Raw genomic sequence first — 18,485 nt, 5'->3', positions numbered from 1 at the left:
ATAGCTTCCAAGGGCATTCCTCACTAATATTCAGGTGCTCCTCCATCCTTCTTCTCCATCCCTTTTATTCCCATCATGGTGGCACATTGCAGGGCGGTTACTGCTATGTTTTCTGTCCTCAGCATTCAGGTACTGGCACTCTGCTGCCTGCCCTTGCAGGCTCTCTTGTCCAGGAAAAACAACCACCACACGAGCTGGCTCCCAGTCTCTTCCCTAAATTTGGCAGGTGTACAACAAACTTACACGACTCTTAATAGCAGCAGATCCGTAGGGAGAGGAGGGGCTGGGGGAGTCTCTCCAACAAAAATAATAGAGGAAGATCAGCTGAGTTGTTGTTGGGTTTGTTTCAGAGGAAGCTGAAGGGTTAGGGGGAAAAGAAGCTTCCTTGCTGCTTTTTTTTTTAGTGAGCTCTGTAACTTCATTATCTCAGATTTAGGGAAATGAGAGAGAGCAGTGATGGGCAGAAGGAGCCATAGGAAGCAGTTTTCACCAAGTGCAGGGTCTGCCCACAAACAAATTTTCTTCCAGATGGATATGTGGATCAATGTCAGTGACTTGTAGTCACCCTCGCAGACAATCCAGACCATTTATTTGTTTCATGACAGTTCTGCTGGCCTGTGGTGACATATAATCTCATCCCCAAGGACTTCCAGACTTTTTTTTTCTCCTGCTGTTTTGTTTCAAGGTACTAGCCAGTTGAAGAAAGGACACTACTTGCCTTCAGTCATTCCCACTTTCTCTCTTCTCCATCTAATGATGATTTTTAGATTAGGAAGCAAATTCACCTATCATTTGTCAACCCACCAGCCGTGTAGTCCCCAGAATTTCTCTTTCTGCCTATGTTCACTGTACCCTGATAAGTGACAGCTACCTTGGAGCAAAGCTTTCTAACTCCAGTCATTGGGATAAACCTCACTTCTCTGATACATCAGCACAGAGCCCACTGGCTTAACACGACAGCAGGACACAACGGGAGTGCTCTAAATGACTCTATCAATGGCACTTAGAAGTCACAAAGAACCTCAGAGGCACAATTCCATTCACATACCTGTAATCTATATTTCTCCCTTTTTGTTACATCCCACAGTCCTGTTTCTGTTCTCCTTGTCTGCCCAGATCTTTAGGCATCATGCACAGAATATATAAGCATATAAGAAGGTCCATGTATTATTGATATACAATTTGTTGGTGTGTGCCTTTGCCAGGAAGCCACATTTATTGCTTTATTTAAATTTACCTGGCCATTTGGACCCAGTAAGCACCAGATGAAAGCATTTGGGTGTAATTTCCCTCTCTGATGAAACCTTATGGTACAGGGCTTTGACAGTACTGAAAGATCAGTGCTAAGTCCATGCTTTTTTAAAGGCAAAACCATTAAGTGAGCCTCTCTGCACGCTGAGCTGAGGAGGGATGAAGATCTGTAAGGAGACTCAGGCCTTGTCTTATGAATATAAAAGCTTTTCTATCAGAATAGTTATTCATGACCTTATTTAAATAGTCTCTAACTCCTCTCAGACTTTCAGTATGGCAGAATTTTACTGGCAAGTGAAGTGTTTGTGGTGGTTTTTATTCCCTCTTCATTTCTGTAAATGTCTTTCAAATGTTGGTTTCTCAGTGGTTCTTGGGAGACTTATTCCAGCCTTGAAGTCATCCTAGACAGCAGCTGAGCTTTTGGGTGCTTGCCCCAGTTTGGTCCTATGGACTGGATAACTACTTTTAATGGAAAAAGAAGCAGTCGAGGTTTTTGCACGAGTTGGCTATGAATTAATGGGCACTGGGAAGTTTGCTCTTCACTCAACAGAAGTAATGGTCCAGGAGATAATTACAGAGCAGCCTGTGTCTCCATCAGGAAGCATCCAGCACTGGGAGCTGTCAGGGGCTGGATACTCCATTAAATTAACCGTTTATCTCTTCTGTGATAAAAAACCCTTCTATTTGAATGCGTCAGCAGAGGGTGACATTGTGCAGGTTTGGGAAGTATCTTAAGTCCTATCAACGAAAAAACTTTGAAGTCCAAGTCCTTTAGAGTGGATTAAAATGTAAAGGAAACAAGCTGTGTTTTGTGAAAGTTGATGAGAAGTGATGAGGAATTAGTTTAATGTAGTGTTGCTATGGACTAAGAAAACATTTTAAGTGTAAATATCATTATTCCTGTGCTTAAAAATTGTTACTTTTATAAATACTACTACTTTTTAACATTAATATACATGCCTCTAGGTTTGTACGTGTTTCTGATGGAAAGTTATGTGTTTTGGGGAAGAGAAACTCTTCTGTCCTCTGGGAATAAAACTGATGTGAGTGAAATTCTGCAGGGAAATAACATTAGATTGTGCTTTTAGCAAAGGAAAATCCATGCTGTTCCTACAAGCTTTCTAAGACTGTAGATGGTTGTTTTGAATTTAGCTAAAACTGAGTGTGAATGTTTTTGACCCAGCTGTTGAGATGTGTGGTATTTTGCTGGTATTCACTTGTAGACCAGATACTGACTACCATGTGTTTCTGTGGCTCTGTACAGCACCAACTGCGGCAGAGCTCAGCAGTAGGAGGGAAAATCTTTAATAACCCATGTAAGGGGAAGATTGTAGGTACAAAGGGAGTACTCAGTTCTCTGCTGGTGTGAGATGGGTGCCTCCACCTAATACTAAGAGGTTCAGGGGTGTGCACCTCACTTGACAAAGTGGTTTTTATCTTCCCCAGACATATCAGCATCTCAGACTGCACACAGTATGCAAAAGTGTTCCTTTAAAAGACCCAGTCATAGCCAAGGTTCAAGGCTTTGCTGGAACTTCTTGAGTTGTGTCTCTGTGTGTTGTCAGCTGTCCCCCAAGCCCAATACCAAACAGGGGACAATACAGACAGATAAGATAATGGATGAGACGGGAGTGGAAAATCTCTCCTGTATTCTGGTGGCATTTCTAATAGCGATAGCGCTGGCAGCATTGGACCGAAAAGCGTATCCATCACAAAGGGCTGGTAAGTCCTCTCCAGCTCCCACTGTGACGCTAAAGCCGGTTGCAAATATCCAGCACTGAGGCCCCTCACAGTGGGGAGTGGAATGGTGGCTACGTGACCCAGGGCAGCCCTGCCATTCCCAGAACAGGGCTCAGCTCCCACTGCTTGAATATCCCAGTGGGGTTTCTCATCATGGAAACCACAGCACACTCAGGGTTAAAAATCAGCTCCAAGGAGCCCAGTCCAGCTCTTTGGCTTGTGTTTTACCAAGACTTCAACTCTTAAGTCTGTCACCATTCTGATTGTCCCAGTGTTCACGTTGCATCGTGGAGAAAATAGTTCTGATGGTGGCTTGTTTGTTTTGCTCTCTAGAAAATGTCCATTCAAACAAACAAAATGCCACTCTAGTTTTCAAAGGACACCTTTGATTTCAAACCTTTGCTGATTTGCTGGATGGCATCAGGATGCTCTGTTTGCTGGTTAGTAGAGGGATTTGCCTTGTCACTGCTGCTGACAGCTCCAGGGTTGTCCAACAAACTCGTGCAACCCAAGAGCTTGATCTCTCTGGGGTTTGGGAAGCATGAAATGGGAATCTTTAAGCACGGAGGAAAGTGTTGAAATAAGAAGGGCCAGCTAATCAATTAGTGGAATAATGTGTTAGAGCTGCTGCTGATACTCAGCAGAGTGATGCCTTGCAAAAAAGGTACGTTTTCACTTAACCAGGAGTTTGGGGCTTCATGTAGGAGTTACGGAGGGCGTCTGGCAAGGTGCAAGGAATCACATCAAGCCATGACACTTTTCTTTGGCCTTGTAATCTAAAAAGAATCCCAGCAGCCATCCCAGAGTCAGGACATCCACATTTTATTTCCAGTATTGACTCAGATGTGTAAAATTGAATTTCCACCATCTATTGCTCTCATCTTCCTGCCATTGTTAGTCCACGTTTGCTTTTGTACAGGGCCATCTCCCTGCCCAACCCTCGTTATGGGCTGTAGGAACTACAGAACTACAAATAACAGTTAATACTGGTTCACACTCTGAAACAGAGAGAATCTGGACAATTCAGACAAGTGCATTTTTGAAGTGTTTGAAATTTCAGGGGGAGGTAATTTCTTAATTTAGCTAAGCCAACTTACCCTGTCCCAAGAGGAAAATCTCTGTGCTGGCACCCTGAGTGTCCTCGGTGTGCAGAATGAAATTATTTACCAGCTGAAGAAGTATGAATATCAAAAGGTTCATTAAACATTCCAGCTAATTTTCTCTGGTCTGTAAAATCTGGTTGGGAAGAAGGGGTGGATGAAAGGGGTCAGGTTTTTGCATGGTCAGTGCTCAGCTTTCAAAACTGTACGTAGTGTGGAACTAACTTACATATTACTGGGCCCCTTGAAGGTTGAGTGATTCTCATGTGGGCTCATCAGGAGCTGGAAAAATAGTTTTCCTGTGACAACTTTGTGCACTTGCTCTGTCTGTTCAAGCTGAGGGTGAGAATTTTCTTCTTGCAGCACTTCACTGCTTGGTTTTCAAATAGATTTCTTTGGGTTTTGACTCCTTTTTTGTTTTGTGAGTTGCTTGTACCCGTTTTCTTTGCTGATTTTGCCCAGAATGTGGTTTTATTAGCTGCTAGTGCCAGTCCTACATGTAGCACATGACATGTTTTTTACCTTGCTGGCCTGACTGCCAGCAACCAGCTCATGGTGCAAAAGACTACATGTGTCTGTGTAGATCCCAAAGAGCCAGGCACACAAATCCTCTTCATTTTGCACAGAATCAAAAGCTTGATATTAAAGATATCACATCTCTAAACAACACGATACCAGCTCTTGGCTCTCTTGATTTCTGTGACTGTCTAATGGTACGTGGACAAAACTTAATTAAAGTGAACTTGCTTCTGCAAAGATCCCAGAGCCATTGGCAGCTTGTGGAAGGGGAATTAAAAAAAAATGGTTTTTCAATGTCATCTCAAATCCCAGCCTCATCTTGAAATGAAGCTCTTTCTTAATGGAAAAGAATCAAATCAAATAACATGAAAACAAAGCAAGGTTTTTCATTTCAGGTCAGCCAAAATGTTTCTGCTGTCTTAGAGAAGCAAAAGATTCTAATCTTTTTAAAACAACCCCAAACAGTCCAGTCAAACAGAAATTATTTAAGATTATCCTGAAACACTCACACTTTCCTGCACTTGGGGGATTTGACTGTCAAACCAGAAAACTCAGGATCTCTGCTATCCTAACCAAAATAGCTCTAGTAGCAGAAATACCTGTTCTCATCTGTGACTGACAGGCTCGAATGTTGCTCTGCACACATTCAGTCACTCCACCTGGTAAGAGCAGAGCTCTGCTGCACACATCCTTCTGGTTTAATGATGCTGGGAAATGTTTTTGACTTTTCTCCTCATCTTGAATTCCTAAGCAAGAAGTAGTTGTGAAAGGATTCAGCTTATGCTATGTGTCTGTCAGGGCACACTTGCCTTGACACTTGCCTCATAGGATCACAATCCAAGAGGGAAAGAGATCATCACAAGCTCCTGAAAGATCCCTTGTTACACTTAAAAATACCTAAAGAATGAAATCACATATCCTGAGCAATACTTGGCAGATAAAACCCCACAGAATATCATGCATATATAACTCTCTGCATCCTGACCAAAACTCCTCTATAGGGCTAGAGACTTTGAAACTTAACTGTCCCATGAGTCCCCAATAAAGACACAAGTGTGTCCTGCTTTCTTCAGGGATAAAGGGCATCTTCAGCATAGCTCTGCTCTAGTGGGGAGATTGGCCTCCCCTCCTACTCCTTTAGACTCGAAATCTTTAATTTGGGCAAAACATTTTCTACCCTTTACTGCAAAATAGAGCTTCAGAGCTGTGATCTGAGTGGAAATGGAAGCTATGGACATTATGTAGCCTTCAGAGAGCCTATCTTGGTTGTGGGCTTAGTAGAGTTCAGTTCTCATGGAGTGAGTTGCCTCATTTCAGCTGGGCAAGTTCACTCTGAAACCAAGCCATGGCAGAGGGAAAAGTTTTGTAGCCAGTGCTAACAGGTGTGAAAGTTCAGCAGTACTTGTACCAGGATGCTGTGGTTACCCTGCTGGGAAAGCATCATGTTACAGTGCCAGAAGTGGCAAAAACTGCTACTGGACTTTAGCATCCCATCAGCAAAACAGGCACTTCTGATGCCTGGTTTGTCACTCTGGGCTGCAAGTTTTGCTGGCAGCACAGCTGAGGCTCTGTCACTGCAGGGTGCCTTTGAGCACCATTATCTAATGAACAGCAGTGTGAAGAGATGGTGTATTTGCTCGTTTGAGCATATGCTGAAGCAAACGTCCCCCAAGGTAGGATGTAGCATTGAGCAGGTGAGCACAAGTTTGGCTGTTGGCCTCCTGTCCAGTTTGGTTCTTGAAGGGAATCCCTGCCTCAGGACCTGGAGTGGCAGCCTTCCTACAAACCTGTATGCCTCACTGATGGTCAAGAACAAAAGCAAAACCACACTCAACAGTTACTGAAAGAGCAGGTAGCAGCTCTGTGATGGTTTGTCTTGGTTTGGCTGCCTTGTGCTAGCGCAGCCCCCTCGCTCATCGACCTCGTCTTGCTCTGAGCCACCTCCTCCCCCCTCCCCTTCTCCACCCCAAAGCTTATTCCCCGGCCGCTGGAGGTTTTAATATTCAAGCCGTACCTTCCACATGAGCTGTGCTGAAGACTTGACGTGTCGGAGTTTATTGATATCACATCGGGCTGCGCGGGGCTGTCAGCTGCACATTCAGCCTTTAGCGACCCCCTAAGGTGCGGGCTCTGGCAGCTCTAAAGGAATCTGCACAAAAACGCCTTTTTGTTTTGTCCAAGGTGAGACAATGCAAACAGGGCCCTGCACCAGATGACAGGGTTGATAAAGGACCAAGCGGTGCAGGGATATCTTTCTTTCTTTTCACTCCTTCATTCAATCCTTCTTTCTGTCACTTGCATTCTCTCCTCCCTATACTTCTCTTTCTTCTCTTTCTTCTCCCAGCTCGGCTAGAGGAGAGCAGCAGAGACAAGCAGAGGGGTTCAATTGCAGGCAAATGTCACAGTCCAGCTTCTCAACACATTTTCAGCAGCAGACAGAGTTGCTGTTGGCCAACTTGACGAGGGACACGCTCTGCTCGTGAGCTCTTTTCACCCAGAGCTCTTTACAGTCATGTACTTCGGTGTTTTCTCCAGGGGCTGAAATTAATGTAAAGCTCTGAGTGTTTGCGTGTGTTGGGACAAAAGTAGGCAGGGGAGGGGTGTAAATATGGAGAAGAAAGACAGGGGAGCCAGCAAGAGAGCAGGAGAGAGAGCAGGAAAGCAAGTGAAAGTAGCAGTGAAGCAAGAAGGATGTGTGTGGACGTATATACATACACATGTAGGCATATAGAGTGTGTACATGGAAAAATAAAGCAGCATAAAGACTCAGGAAAAGGAAGAAAGCAGAAGAAGGGGGAAAACCAACCAGACACTCTCCAAGGACAAGTGCCTTAATGACTTTTGCTGCATCCCTCTGTTTTCACAGCCACGGTAGAGGACAAAGTAAAGGAAGTGAAGTGGTTGCTCGTGCCCGCTCTCGCACACCTCTTGGCTCCAGGCGGTCAGCCTGACATTCAGATAAATGAAGCAGGGCTTGCAAACAGCAGGAGGAATGTGTTTCTCATGTGTGGTTAAGTGGTCTCTGGTGCCTCATTCTCACGGGCTGGTTTTTCAGGATTGGGAAAGGTTTATGAGGTTAAATTTGTTTATCTTTCCTGAAAGAGTCTTATATTGAAAGGTCTTTAGCTTGATGTATCCAGCCAGGGAGGCCCAGGGCTGGAACAGCAGAGGAACTACAGGACAAGATTAAGGGCCGTTGGCAAAGCTGTATAAGAGTTTAGGATGAAAATAAAAGAGGGTGTTGCAAATTGGGATGGAGGAGCAATGATAGAGCTGTGCAGGGACCCCAGGGTAAGAATAGCAAGGCAGCTATCAGCCAAGATTGAGATGTGCTGGCAGAGCGTGTGAGGCCCAGAACTGGAACAGAAGGGGTGGCAGTACTTCAAGTACATGAGCAGAGCCATGATGGGACAAAGCCAGGGGGAGCAGAGGTTGTCACAGGCAAGAAACTGTGAAACCTGGATTTGTGTGCCTCTCTAAGATGCTAGATGTCTGAGATGACATGCTGGTGCATACATGACGTGCCGAGGAGCACGTTGTGCCGAGCAGAATCCAGCCTAGAGAAAGGTAACTTTTGCTTAAGTGTCACCAGCATTTGAGACATGGATGTGGTGCTTGTGCTCAGTCAGCTTTGGGAAAATTATTGAGTAAAAAGCACTGGAATAGATTAAGGATAAGGGATTGGGTCTGGGATAGAAGCAGAAACATTTCTCAAGATGAGAAACGAGGTACAAGGGCAAAACTGCCTGTCATCTGGCTGGGGTCACTTCTGAGTCTCTCTCCCATGGATCTGAGTCTTATTTTCACAAAGGTGTTTGAACAGTACAGTGTCTTTTGTATTACAGTATTTGTACCTCCAGGCACCCTCGGAGGGTGGTTGTAACACACATGGGGAGAGGTTAGATATTGCATTGTGCTCAGAATGAGGAGGCAAACTGGTGTAACAGGCTCCTGGAGGCTCAGCTCCTTGCTGTAGTGGTGGTGATGTTACATACACTTGCTGCTGGGGGAAAACAGGCTGGATCACAGAGTGGCATTACAGCCAGCTGGGCATCACCAGGGTGTCCTTGCATCTCCTTGACCCCTAACTGGAGCTTCAATCTGATGGAGGCATGGCATGAACTGAGTGGGTGAGAGTCAGGGACTCAAGCTGAGCAGCAGGGAGAGGGGCTGCTTGCTGAGTCGGGGCCACGGCTTATTGCTGCCCCAGGTAAGTGCTGACTACTTCTGCTAGGAACTGTGCTGAAACAAAACACAGAGTACCAAGGCAAATATATATGTTTAAATTTACCCTTTGGTCAGTCATCTACTGTTTGCTCAAGCCCAGGTGCCATAGACACACTAGCCCTTCTTGCCTTGGCAAAGGGCTTGGGATTCATACACAGCTGAGTAACCTGTCCTGAGTTTAACCTGTAAATCAAGGCAGTTATTGGAGGATCATATCTCCCATCCTTAAGGCTAGTAAGGTCCCAGTATCTTGGGTACCTCTGCCCAGTTCTCCAGTACAGTTCAGATCCTTGAGTGTGATGTGTTTGTGCTGCTCCATCAGCTTCTCTGTGTCTATGAGAAACTGTTTTAAGGGATGTTTTAAGAGATGAAGTTGAAAATGGAAGAAAGCCAAAACCAAAAGGGAAAACTCCAGAGAAAGTAAACGAACCTTTTCTTCTCCCTGCCCCTTTAGTTCCTCTGTATCCCAGCTGCTCTCCCTTTGCTTCCCAATTTTGGAAGCACTATTAATGTCTCTCTAACTACATCATTTCAATTCAAGTGGAGGAGCCAGCAAGCCCCTGCCGTCCCTCTCGTGCAGCCCTCCGCTGGATCCTGTGCCTGCCACAAGCACGCGGCTATGAATATTGAAGTGAAAAAGGGCCCTTTTATGGACTTCACAGATGTGCTGGGGAGTTGGGGCAGGCCTCATTACCTCGGGGTTCTTTAAAAGGCCAAACAAAAGCCAGAAGAAAGAGTGTTAGGGGTGGAGGGGGCAGGGAGGCGAGAACTAGGAAAAAGTTGAAAGAGAAGAAAAGACGACTGGAGTTGATGGATATTCCATCTGTTTATGTTCAGGCCAGTGCTGGGAATTAACAAAGGCTGTTGGAGACGTAGGCTCTCTTTTTTTGCCCTTCCCTCCCTCTCTATCTTCCTCCAAATGTTCTGGATGATTTGGTTTTGTTCACTGCTCGCGAGGAACAGAATATGTTGTGGTTTTTGTGACCATGTGTCTTTGCATGGGGGCACTGCAGCTGGTACCCACGCTGCCAGACCTGATTTGCTTTAGGATTTGCAGGGGCCCTGATGGCTCTTACGACTTTCACATGCAGAGTAGATGAAGCCTCTGGGGCCAAATCCTTCCATTAAGATAAATGAGTACAGCTTCCTGGCCTTAACCAGAACTTCACTGGTGTGTTGTCAGCAAAGGGGTTTGCTTGGCCTATATTGCGTGGTATGGGTTATGAACGAGGGTGTGGTTAAGGATGCAATTCCTTCTTTGTGGGCTTGGAAAAGCCTTCATCTAGTTTAGCTTCCAGTTCCCAACCTGAATGGAGTTACCTGGAATGACTGCAGTTGAGAGAGGAATGAGAACTGTTGGAAATGTCTTCACTCAGTGCAAGCCCTCATATTGGCAAGAGGCTTTTGGTTCTGGATGACTGTTCCAAGGAAAACAAGGTGTGTCTAGCTTTTTCTTTCCAAAACCTTGTACTGCTCCACTTGTAGTTGTGCCTATAAACCTGGCTAGAACTGAGCCCTGAAGGCTAAGGTCCTCCTTCAAGGAGATGGAGGGATATTTGTAGTGGAAAATGGAGGTGAATTTTGGAGCTCTGTGCATCCCAAGCTGGCACTCTAACCAAAGAGAAATTGATGCTCTTTTGTTCAGAGGCAGATATGTGTTTCATGGCCAGGTGAGATACTCTGGCATAAGAGTTAAAATCTCAAAACCAGTCCATGTGTTGAGGCAGATTCTGGCAGAGCAGGTTGAGTGCCCAGGGGAGTAGGGCAGCCAGAACCAGATAAAACCTTACACATTACACCACCTTTGAGTCTTCAAGCCCAGCATGTGAACATGGAGCTCCTCCCAGTTGAGTCTTTGGGATTCAGAAATGGAGGAATCACTGGATCCTGTGTTAATGAGGCAGAGCAGGTTGCATGGCTGTCGCTGTGGTCATCCTGCTACCTTGTCACCCAGGGAGGCACACACACTTGGATACCTTTTGCATAGACTCCCTTTTATTCTATTAAACCTCCAGCTTTCCTTTCTCCTTTCATATATGATTTCACTCATTCAGTAGAGATAAGACATAAGGAGGGGATTATCCAGCTGTGAAACACCTCTTTCTCTGACCCCCACCCCACTTTTCCATATCCCCCCCCCGAGACAGACAGACACACACTGTCTCTTGCCTCCCTATTCAAGAGCATCAGCTCCACTGTGAGTATTATTTCCAGGTTGTAAAGCTCATAATGGACATTACCTCAGTCTGTGGTTTGGTTACAGCTGGCCAGTTCAGTGCCTGAATGAGAAAAAAACCCCATACAGAAAAACACCCAAACCTTTATCTTCCAAGGCCCCCACACTAATGCTTTGCTGAACGCTGCAGTCCCCAGCTGAGCTGTAAATGACTTTTTCATTTTCCTAGGCCTGCTACCCAGTCTGTTTGGTATTCAAGGGCACCCCACCAACAGGCACTATCATTCTGCTTGGGCTGAATTACTTGATTAAAACGCATATCAACTATTATGTGATTCGTTTGCTGCTGCTGCTCCACACCACAGCCCTCTAAACTGTGTTAAACTGTCATACAGCTGTGCAGGCACGAGCAAATGCTGGAGAATGGGGAGTTTACAGGTTGGAAAGTGGAGGGAGGGGACAACCCAAGCTTTGTTGTATGTGCTATGTCGATAATTGGGGGTTCTTTGTGTCTGGGAATGTGCTTGGACAGGGGAAAGCAGGAGGAGAGATGAATTTAAAACACCTCTGTCCCTCTTTGCTGTCCTACCTTCTGCTGAGTAAGTTTGGAGGTGAACAGGGGTTATTCTGTGCACATATATGCTCTCCTCTCTCATTGTGAACTCAGGACTTGAGCATTTTCCAAGAAGAGAGAGAAAAGGGTGTTCTGGTTTTCATGTTGGCAAGAAAAATCGAGGCAATACGATTGTGTGCCTGCAATAGTGTCACTGTGTTGCCCTTCTCTCTGGCTTCTCATAGTCTTGTTTGCATTTTGATGGGTTTTGTTTGCTTTCTGCCAGAGGGAAAGGCAGATGCTAAGAAGTCAGGGAGAGTTTCAGTTCATACTTCTATCAGGTCTTGTTTCTGAAGTCATTGTCTGCAGGTGAGCACAGAGGCCATGCTCTGACAAGAAATGGCTGCATCTTGGTGACCCTTCTTCATCTCACTCCTTTTTGGGGGAGTAGAAAGTGTGAGATGTGCAGTCCCACCTTTCCTGCTTCATACAGGTACTACAGCTGAGTATATATCCATGGCAAGGATCTCAGCTATAATCTATCTTATTCTTTCAGGCCCTCATGCCAAGGTACTCACAACTGTGAGATGGTTTCCCCTGTGAGACAGGCACCTCCTCACTGCTTCGTGGCAATGGGGCTCTATTTATTAAGGCAACGTCAGGCAGCATAAGCATCATGTGGCAAGTGAAACCTGCCCTTTTCAGAGTAATCTAGAGACTCTTTAATTGTCCTCCAGCATAAAATAACTTGGAATTATGGACCTGAAGTTCAGGTACACAAGGGACTAGAAATATGTGTGTGCATACCTTTATATAGGGGTAACTTTGGGACCACCAAGTAAGACAGCTTTGATGGGAAGAAGGGGGGACCTGGTGTGGGGCTGTAACGTGGGGGGGGCTCAGATCTTACTAGTACTTTCAAAGTGAGATTGTTTCTTACTTTTCTCATGCCATTAAATCCAAGTTCCCCTGTGGCTGCATCAGCTTCCCAGCCAGTCACCTCCAGATTTGGTTTCGTGCCGTGTCACCGTTGCTAAAGCCAGTCACAGCACAAAAGGTGCAGTTATAGCTAAGCCATTCACAAAACTGTTCCCTTCCCCCTTTTCATCTCTTCCCTCCAACACACATTTAATTTTTAGGATGGTGCAGCTGGAAGCAAGAGAGAAAGAGAGAGGAAATGAGATGAGAAATACTAAAGGAGAGAATATACAGCTCCCCTTTACCCTCTAACAAAATCCCATCCCCACTGTAATGAATGCGTTTTCATGTCTGGTCCTGTCTTCCAATCCTTCCAGACGGCACCAAGGTGCTTCAAGACAAGGCAGCAGGTCCTTGTAGAGCATCAAGGGCTCAGTCTGAGCCTGGAGGGTCTTGTTGTGGCCGATTCCACCTAATCCTGTTGATTAATTTAACTCCAGGGCTAAGAGGCACCCAGAAGCAGTGAATGGAGGTGGAGAGGAGAAAGGCAGAGGGGGAGGAAGGGAAATAGAGGAGTGAAGGGAGCGAGGACAGAGAGGACACATCCAGCCCATAATTATGGAGGAGTTTTTTGTGTTCCTTTCCTCAAGGTCCAGTCCACCTGTGTTCCTTTCAAACCCCTCCAGAGAGCTCTGCCAGACTCTTGCTAATTGTACCCCAACCTGAATCAGCAGCATTATCGAGGAATGTGAATGTGGGCCATAATTTACACATTTCTTCATGCTAGAATGGGTCCCAGGACAAGCCCAGGCTTATATTTGTGTCACCTTTCCTATGCCATCCTGAATCACATGCTCTGGCTGCATTCATTTCCATGAGGAGAAAGAACCATTTTGGCTTATTCAGTTTTCCACAGCTCATCCTTCTTGAAGATGTGGGACTTGACGTTGAGCCACGTAAACCTTTAGCAAGTAAACCATGATGCATCTCTGCTCCAAGAAGGTGCTTGTATATCCTCCTTTGAGCAGAGGGAAGAGCTTATGGGTTTTCACATCAACAATCTTGCTTTCATTCCCATATTAATGCCCCTGTGTCTTTATTTCTCAAAGTATTGCCAAAGCAAAGAGATTTGAGCACTTTGGGTTTTTTCTTTCTGAGCTACAGAGCAGTTAAGGTGAATAATAAAGATGGAATCACTCTTACAATAAAAAAGAGTGAGATCAGTGTGTGTGTCCTGTCATACACACACTTTTCTCTTCGTTTTTTCCTTTTCTCTGAGCTGTGAGATTATTTTTCCCTGCATTCACCTCCCCATTCTGTTCTTTTCTGTCAGACTTTAGCCCGTGTGATATCCCAGGGGAGCTGCGTAGCAGACAGCTAGCTGTTTCCCATCCTTCATCACAACTAGTGATTGGTAAGCCACACAAGAAGCTGCTGCTAGCTGTTTCTCCTCCTTCATATTTACAGGCTGCTCATTGCTGGCCACGCTGAGAGAGTGTAAAACACTTCCAGTGCATGTGAATACTTACTGCTACAGCAATAGCCTAGTTGTGCTCAAGGTTGCAAAGTGGGATTCTTGCCCTGTTCATGCTGCTGGCAGTGCTACACATTCATTTTTCACTCAGATATGTGGCAAAAAATGGAAGGTTCAAGTTTTAGATGACCCCCCCCTTGGACTTGCCTAGTGAGGGAGTTCCCAGGAGTTACTCCTACAGCTTTGTAAAGCTTCTTATTGCACAGAAACTTTGTGGAGATTGTGATAATGGTCTGAGCAGCAGATTTCAGCTGTTTAGGAATGGAAGAGACCTGTTTGATCTTTGAGTTGGCTCTTAGGCAGGTAGGAGAGACTGTCCCCTGGTAACAGGGGATGTGTTAGGTAATAGCCTTGCACTTCAGTCTGTCTCAGCTGAAAGACTTTCTGTGTTATTTCATGAAGCCGTGTCTGACAGCAGCAGCTGCATCACACTAAGACCAGCTGGTTCCAGACATACCCTAGGATTTTTCTTCCTCTCTTGGGTTTGTCTTTGTACTCGGGGTGTTGGAGCCTCGGACTTGGCAAGAGAAGCTGTGGCTTCTTTTCCCAGCTTTGCTCTTGACTCACAGGATGACCGTAGGTGGGTGACTTCCACCATCCCTGCCACGGTTGTGAAATGGAGATAATGCCAGTCAGGAACTGTTTGGAGACTTGCAGATAGAAAATGTTACATCAATTTATGGTGCAAGGTTTGGCTTTCCACTCTTTAAAGCCCTGTAGCCAGCACGATGGCCAGTGTCCTGATTATTACTCATGACAATCAGCTGTCCTCTTGCAAAATGTTGTGGATGAATGAGAGATCCTTGATTAGGAGCATATAAATATATAGAAATGAAGCTATAGGAGAAAGTTTAGCTGTTTGTTGTACAGGTGTGTTGTACACAGTTGGATGAAGCAAGTGCCTGAACTGGAAGTAGATGTTACAGCATCGATATCAAGTGGCCAAGAGAGAGTTACACCTTAGTCATTTTGACATTGCTATTACCAAGCAGATTGGGGCTTTCTTGCTCCAAATGACAATTGCTGTGCTAAAGAGCTCACAAACTGAAAGTTGCTGCTAAGCATGCATACTAATTGTACCGAAAGGTGTATTTACTACAAAGAAATACGCTCAGCTGCGGTGCTAAATGACATTTAACTTCGGCTGTTTTCCTTCCCCTTCCTCACACTGGCTCTGTCACATCCTGGATCAAAACACACCTCTATTCTCCTTTTTTTTTCATATCAAGTATTTCCAGAACATACATTAATGAAACCATTAATAGTTGATGAGCTCAACAATTACCTTTAAGATGTTTATGTATGCTACATTGTTCCAGATGTGCTTTTGTTCAGCGTGGTACTCCAAGGTCCAGATGTGCTTCTACCTGCCCTGAGTCATCTGGGACCCAGATGTGGAGTGTTGTTATTTTCAAATACAGATGTTCCTTTGACACTATTTGAGACTCTAGACCTTCCCTGGGAATGAACATAACCTAAAGCCAGTCCAGGAACAAGTTTCTGCTACCTACAGTGAAGCTCTTTAAAACATGGGACAGATGCTTCTCCTTTGAAATCAACAGCAAATTTCTTGCTGATTTCAGTGAGAAATAAAGGGGGTTTTGATTTAAAAAGATGACTTGGTTTACACCAATACCCTGTGTATTGGTAAGCCAGAGCTAGAAGGCAAAACCTCTTAAGGTGATGTATTTGCCCCCAAAGCAAGCCACTCTCTCCTCTGCAACAGAATTCCTCTGGCTCCAGTGTAACTGTAGTTAGATTTGACACCACATCCTCCCCATGAAGCCCCAAGACATAAAAGCATTTTTGTGTCACAGTGAGCTGAATGCAGTGGCATTCTGTGGTGATCTCAGTATAAACAAGTGAGCCCCGATGGGATATTTGCCTCATACTCCTCAAACTGCCGCCACTCTGGAGCAGCTGTTGGGGAAATCACAGCTGCCATTCCCAGCTCTGACAAGAAGGCAGATTTTTGGATGATGATAGTATAGGAGATGAACAAAAAGAGAGGATTGAAACTGTTAGTAACTTTAGGGGATTTTATCATCAAGATGAGCGTATGTAAGTCCTGCTTTAATCCTAAATTAGCAAAGGTTTACCTAAAAGAAGAAAGTCCTTCTCTGTGAGGACAGTGTTTGAACAGATCCTGGCTCTCAGTCTGCCTGTACAGTTACTCTGAAAGCCTGCAGTCAAGCCTGGTGGGGAAAATATAATTGCACATTTAAGTTTCTCCTGTTTTCATGAGAGAAAAGGAAAAAGGTGTCAGAGGCCAGATCTCTCACCTAGCCAAAAGGTTTCCTTCGCTTCTGCCATGAACCAGTGGCACATTTTTCACTGTCCCAAAGGCAGACATAAAATTTTGGCTTGGCTGAGATCCTCCATACATCAACATCTGCACTGCAGGGAACTGATAACCTCCACATTGCATGTCTTTGAAACCCAAGCTTTGCTCCATGAGAGGCATCTGGTGAACACCAGAGTCACAGCTAATGCTGTTCTCAATGGGCCCCCTCTAAAATCCACTGAGTCTGACTGTAGAGTTGGTGTGTTCTGCTTTATCTCCAGGCCAAAAAGAGCAAAATTGGGCTTATTTATTCTATCTATACTTACCCTAGTTTGATAAGGGCCTTAGGAGGCAATAGATGTGGTGCTGGGCTCAAGGCAGGGAGAAGGGAAAGGCAGAGGTCCAGGGCAAGTGAAGATGGAGGAAGTAGGTAACCAACTGGACACTAGTAAAGGACTTTCATGGCATCTTAATGCTCTAGGGGTCTGGCCTTGTGCAAAACTCCTGCTGCAATTTGGGAAGGGAACAGAAAAACTATATCCTGTGGGCAGCCCAACCTACAGGTGAAGTGGAGCTGGAAATGTGTTTATTCCAGCTGTAAAAATTCCCAGTATCACTTGTCTTTTTTCCCTTCCTAAAGTGGTTTAAAAAAAAATTGCAACCTTAAGCAATGAGATTTGACAAAACACCAGAGGAAATTAGGCTGCATGAGCCCAAGTGTTGTGTGTTGACATTTTTATGTGCTCGTTTTGGCTTCTATGTATTTTCAGTGTGAAATGTGCCGTTCTCAAGCAGTAATTGAAACCAAAAAGTGGGAATTTCTTCAACTACTAAATCAACAACTGGATGTTCTTCCAGTGTAACCATCTGAATAGAGGACTTTGAGCCATTCCTTTTCCTGCACACAGTTATGATATTAGGAAGCTATAGATCTAGTATAAAACTGGGAGATGTACGTGGACAGAGAACTTGTTTCGATGGACATCATCACAGCAGGACTGACTTGACTTTGCTGGGCTACTTAACTCTTCCAACAGCCTTTCTCCTAAGGCTTTTTAACCACACAAGCCTCATCTCCCCCATCTTTCTGACCCCAGGTAACAGGCTGGATGAGGGCTCTGATGTTGAATCTGAACCAGACCTGCCTTTGAAGCGTAAGCAACGCCGCAGTCGAACCACTTTCACCGCTGAGCAGCTGGAGGAGCTGGAGAAGGCTTTTGAGAGAACCCACTACCCAGACATCTACACCCGAGAGGAGCTAGCTCAGAGAACCAAGCTCACCGAGGCTCGAGTTCAGGTAAGGACTTAGACCAAGTCAGCCTAGCGTGGCACAGCTTCTTGTTTACCTTGGGGAAGGAGATGGCAGTGCTGGGGATGAGGGTGTTGAAAGGTGGTGATGTGGATTCCCCTTTTCTCTGGGGCCACATTCACAAGGACCTGAGACTTAAATCCACTTCTGCAGATTCCCACGGAGTTGCAGATATACCATTTGGATTTGGCCAGTTGCAGAGGTACCAGCTGGAAGGTTTCCATCCAGGTTGAGACCAAGAGCCAAACTTTCCCTAACTTGGCAAAGCATTTAGCTCTCTGTTTTCTGTTGGAGGAAATTCCTCCGTTTGCCTAGAAGGAAGCAGTGTGTGTGTGTGTGTTTGGTGTTTAAGGAGAACTCACACCACTTACCAACCTTGCCCAGGGGAGAAGATCATATTTTGCAAAGTTTGCAAGTTCTGTGTGTGAATTTTCATAAAACTTCTTTTCCCCCTTGATCCCCAGAGAGCACAAAAAGGGCGGGGGGAGGGAAGAAGAGGGGAGGAGCAGGAAGGGAGGGTTTGGAGCTGGGGGACTCTGACATCTACACGATTAATAGCCCTTGTGGGAACTCCACACAGAGACCCTTATGTCTTCCAGATAAAGGCTGGGTCAGCAGTGTGTGCAAACACGCAGAGGGATAAGGAGTGTGAACAGATCGGGGGGTATAATAGAGTCCCTTGGGGAAAGGGAAGGAAAGGGGGAGGGATTGGGGATTGTGCTGGGTTAAAGAAGTGAAATGGAGACCCCAGCAGTCCGTCCTCCGTGTGGGCAGCACGATTAGGTTTCAGGCTGAGCACAGGGGTCCCTGTGCACGCAGCCAGAGTTGAATGGCGGGCACTGAGAGACACAGGAGGGAAAGAGTACTCCAGGCT

The 18,485-nt window shown here is 45.4% G+C and overlaps 1 protein-coding gene across 4 annotated transcripts in view; it reads left to right on the top strand.

Moving 5' to 3' along the window:
• Positions 1-18,485, top strand: part of PAX7 (paired box 7) — a 101,561-nt gene that overhangs the window by 32,262 nt on the left and 50,814 nt on the right. For all 4 annotated transcript variants that reach the window (XM_062012843.1, XM_062012844.1, XM_062012841.1 and 1 more), the window contains exon 5: positions 17,400-17,599. In XM_062012843.1, the coding sequence (XP_061868827.1) occupies positions 17,400-17,599 (200 nt within the window). The remainder of the gene's footprint in view (positions 1-17,399; positions 17,600-18,485) is intronic.

This window comes from Colius striatus, chromosome 21, assembly GCF_028858725.1.
Source record: "Colius striatus isolate bColStr4 chromosome 21, bColStr4.1.hap1, whole genome shotgun sequence".
Classification (NCBI taxonomy): Eukaryota; Metazoa; Chordata; class Aves; order Coliiformes; family Coliidae; genus Colius; species Colius striatus.
The sequence above is the reverse complement of the archived record's forward strand: the minus strand, read 5'-3'. Positions and strand labels throughout refer to the sequence as shown.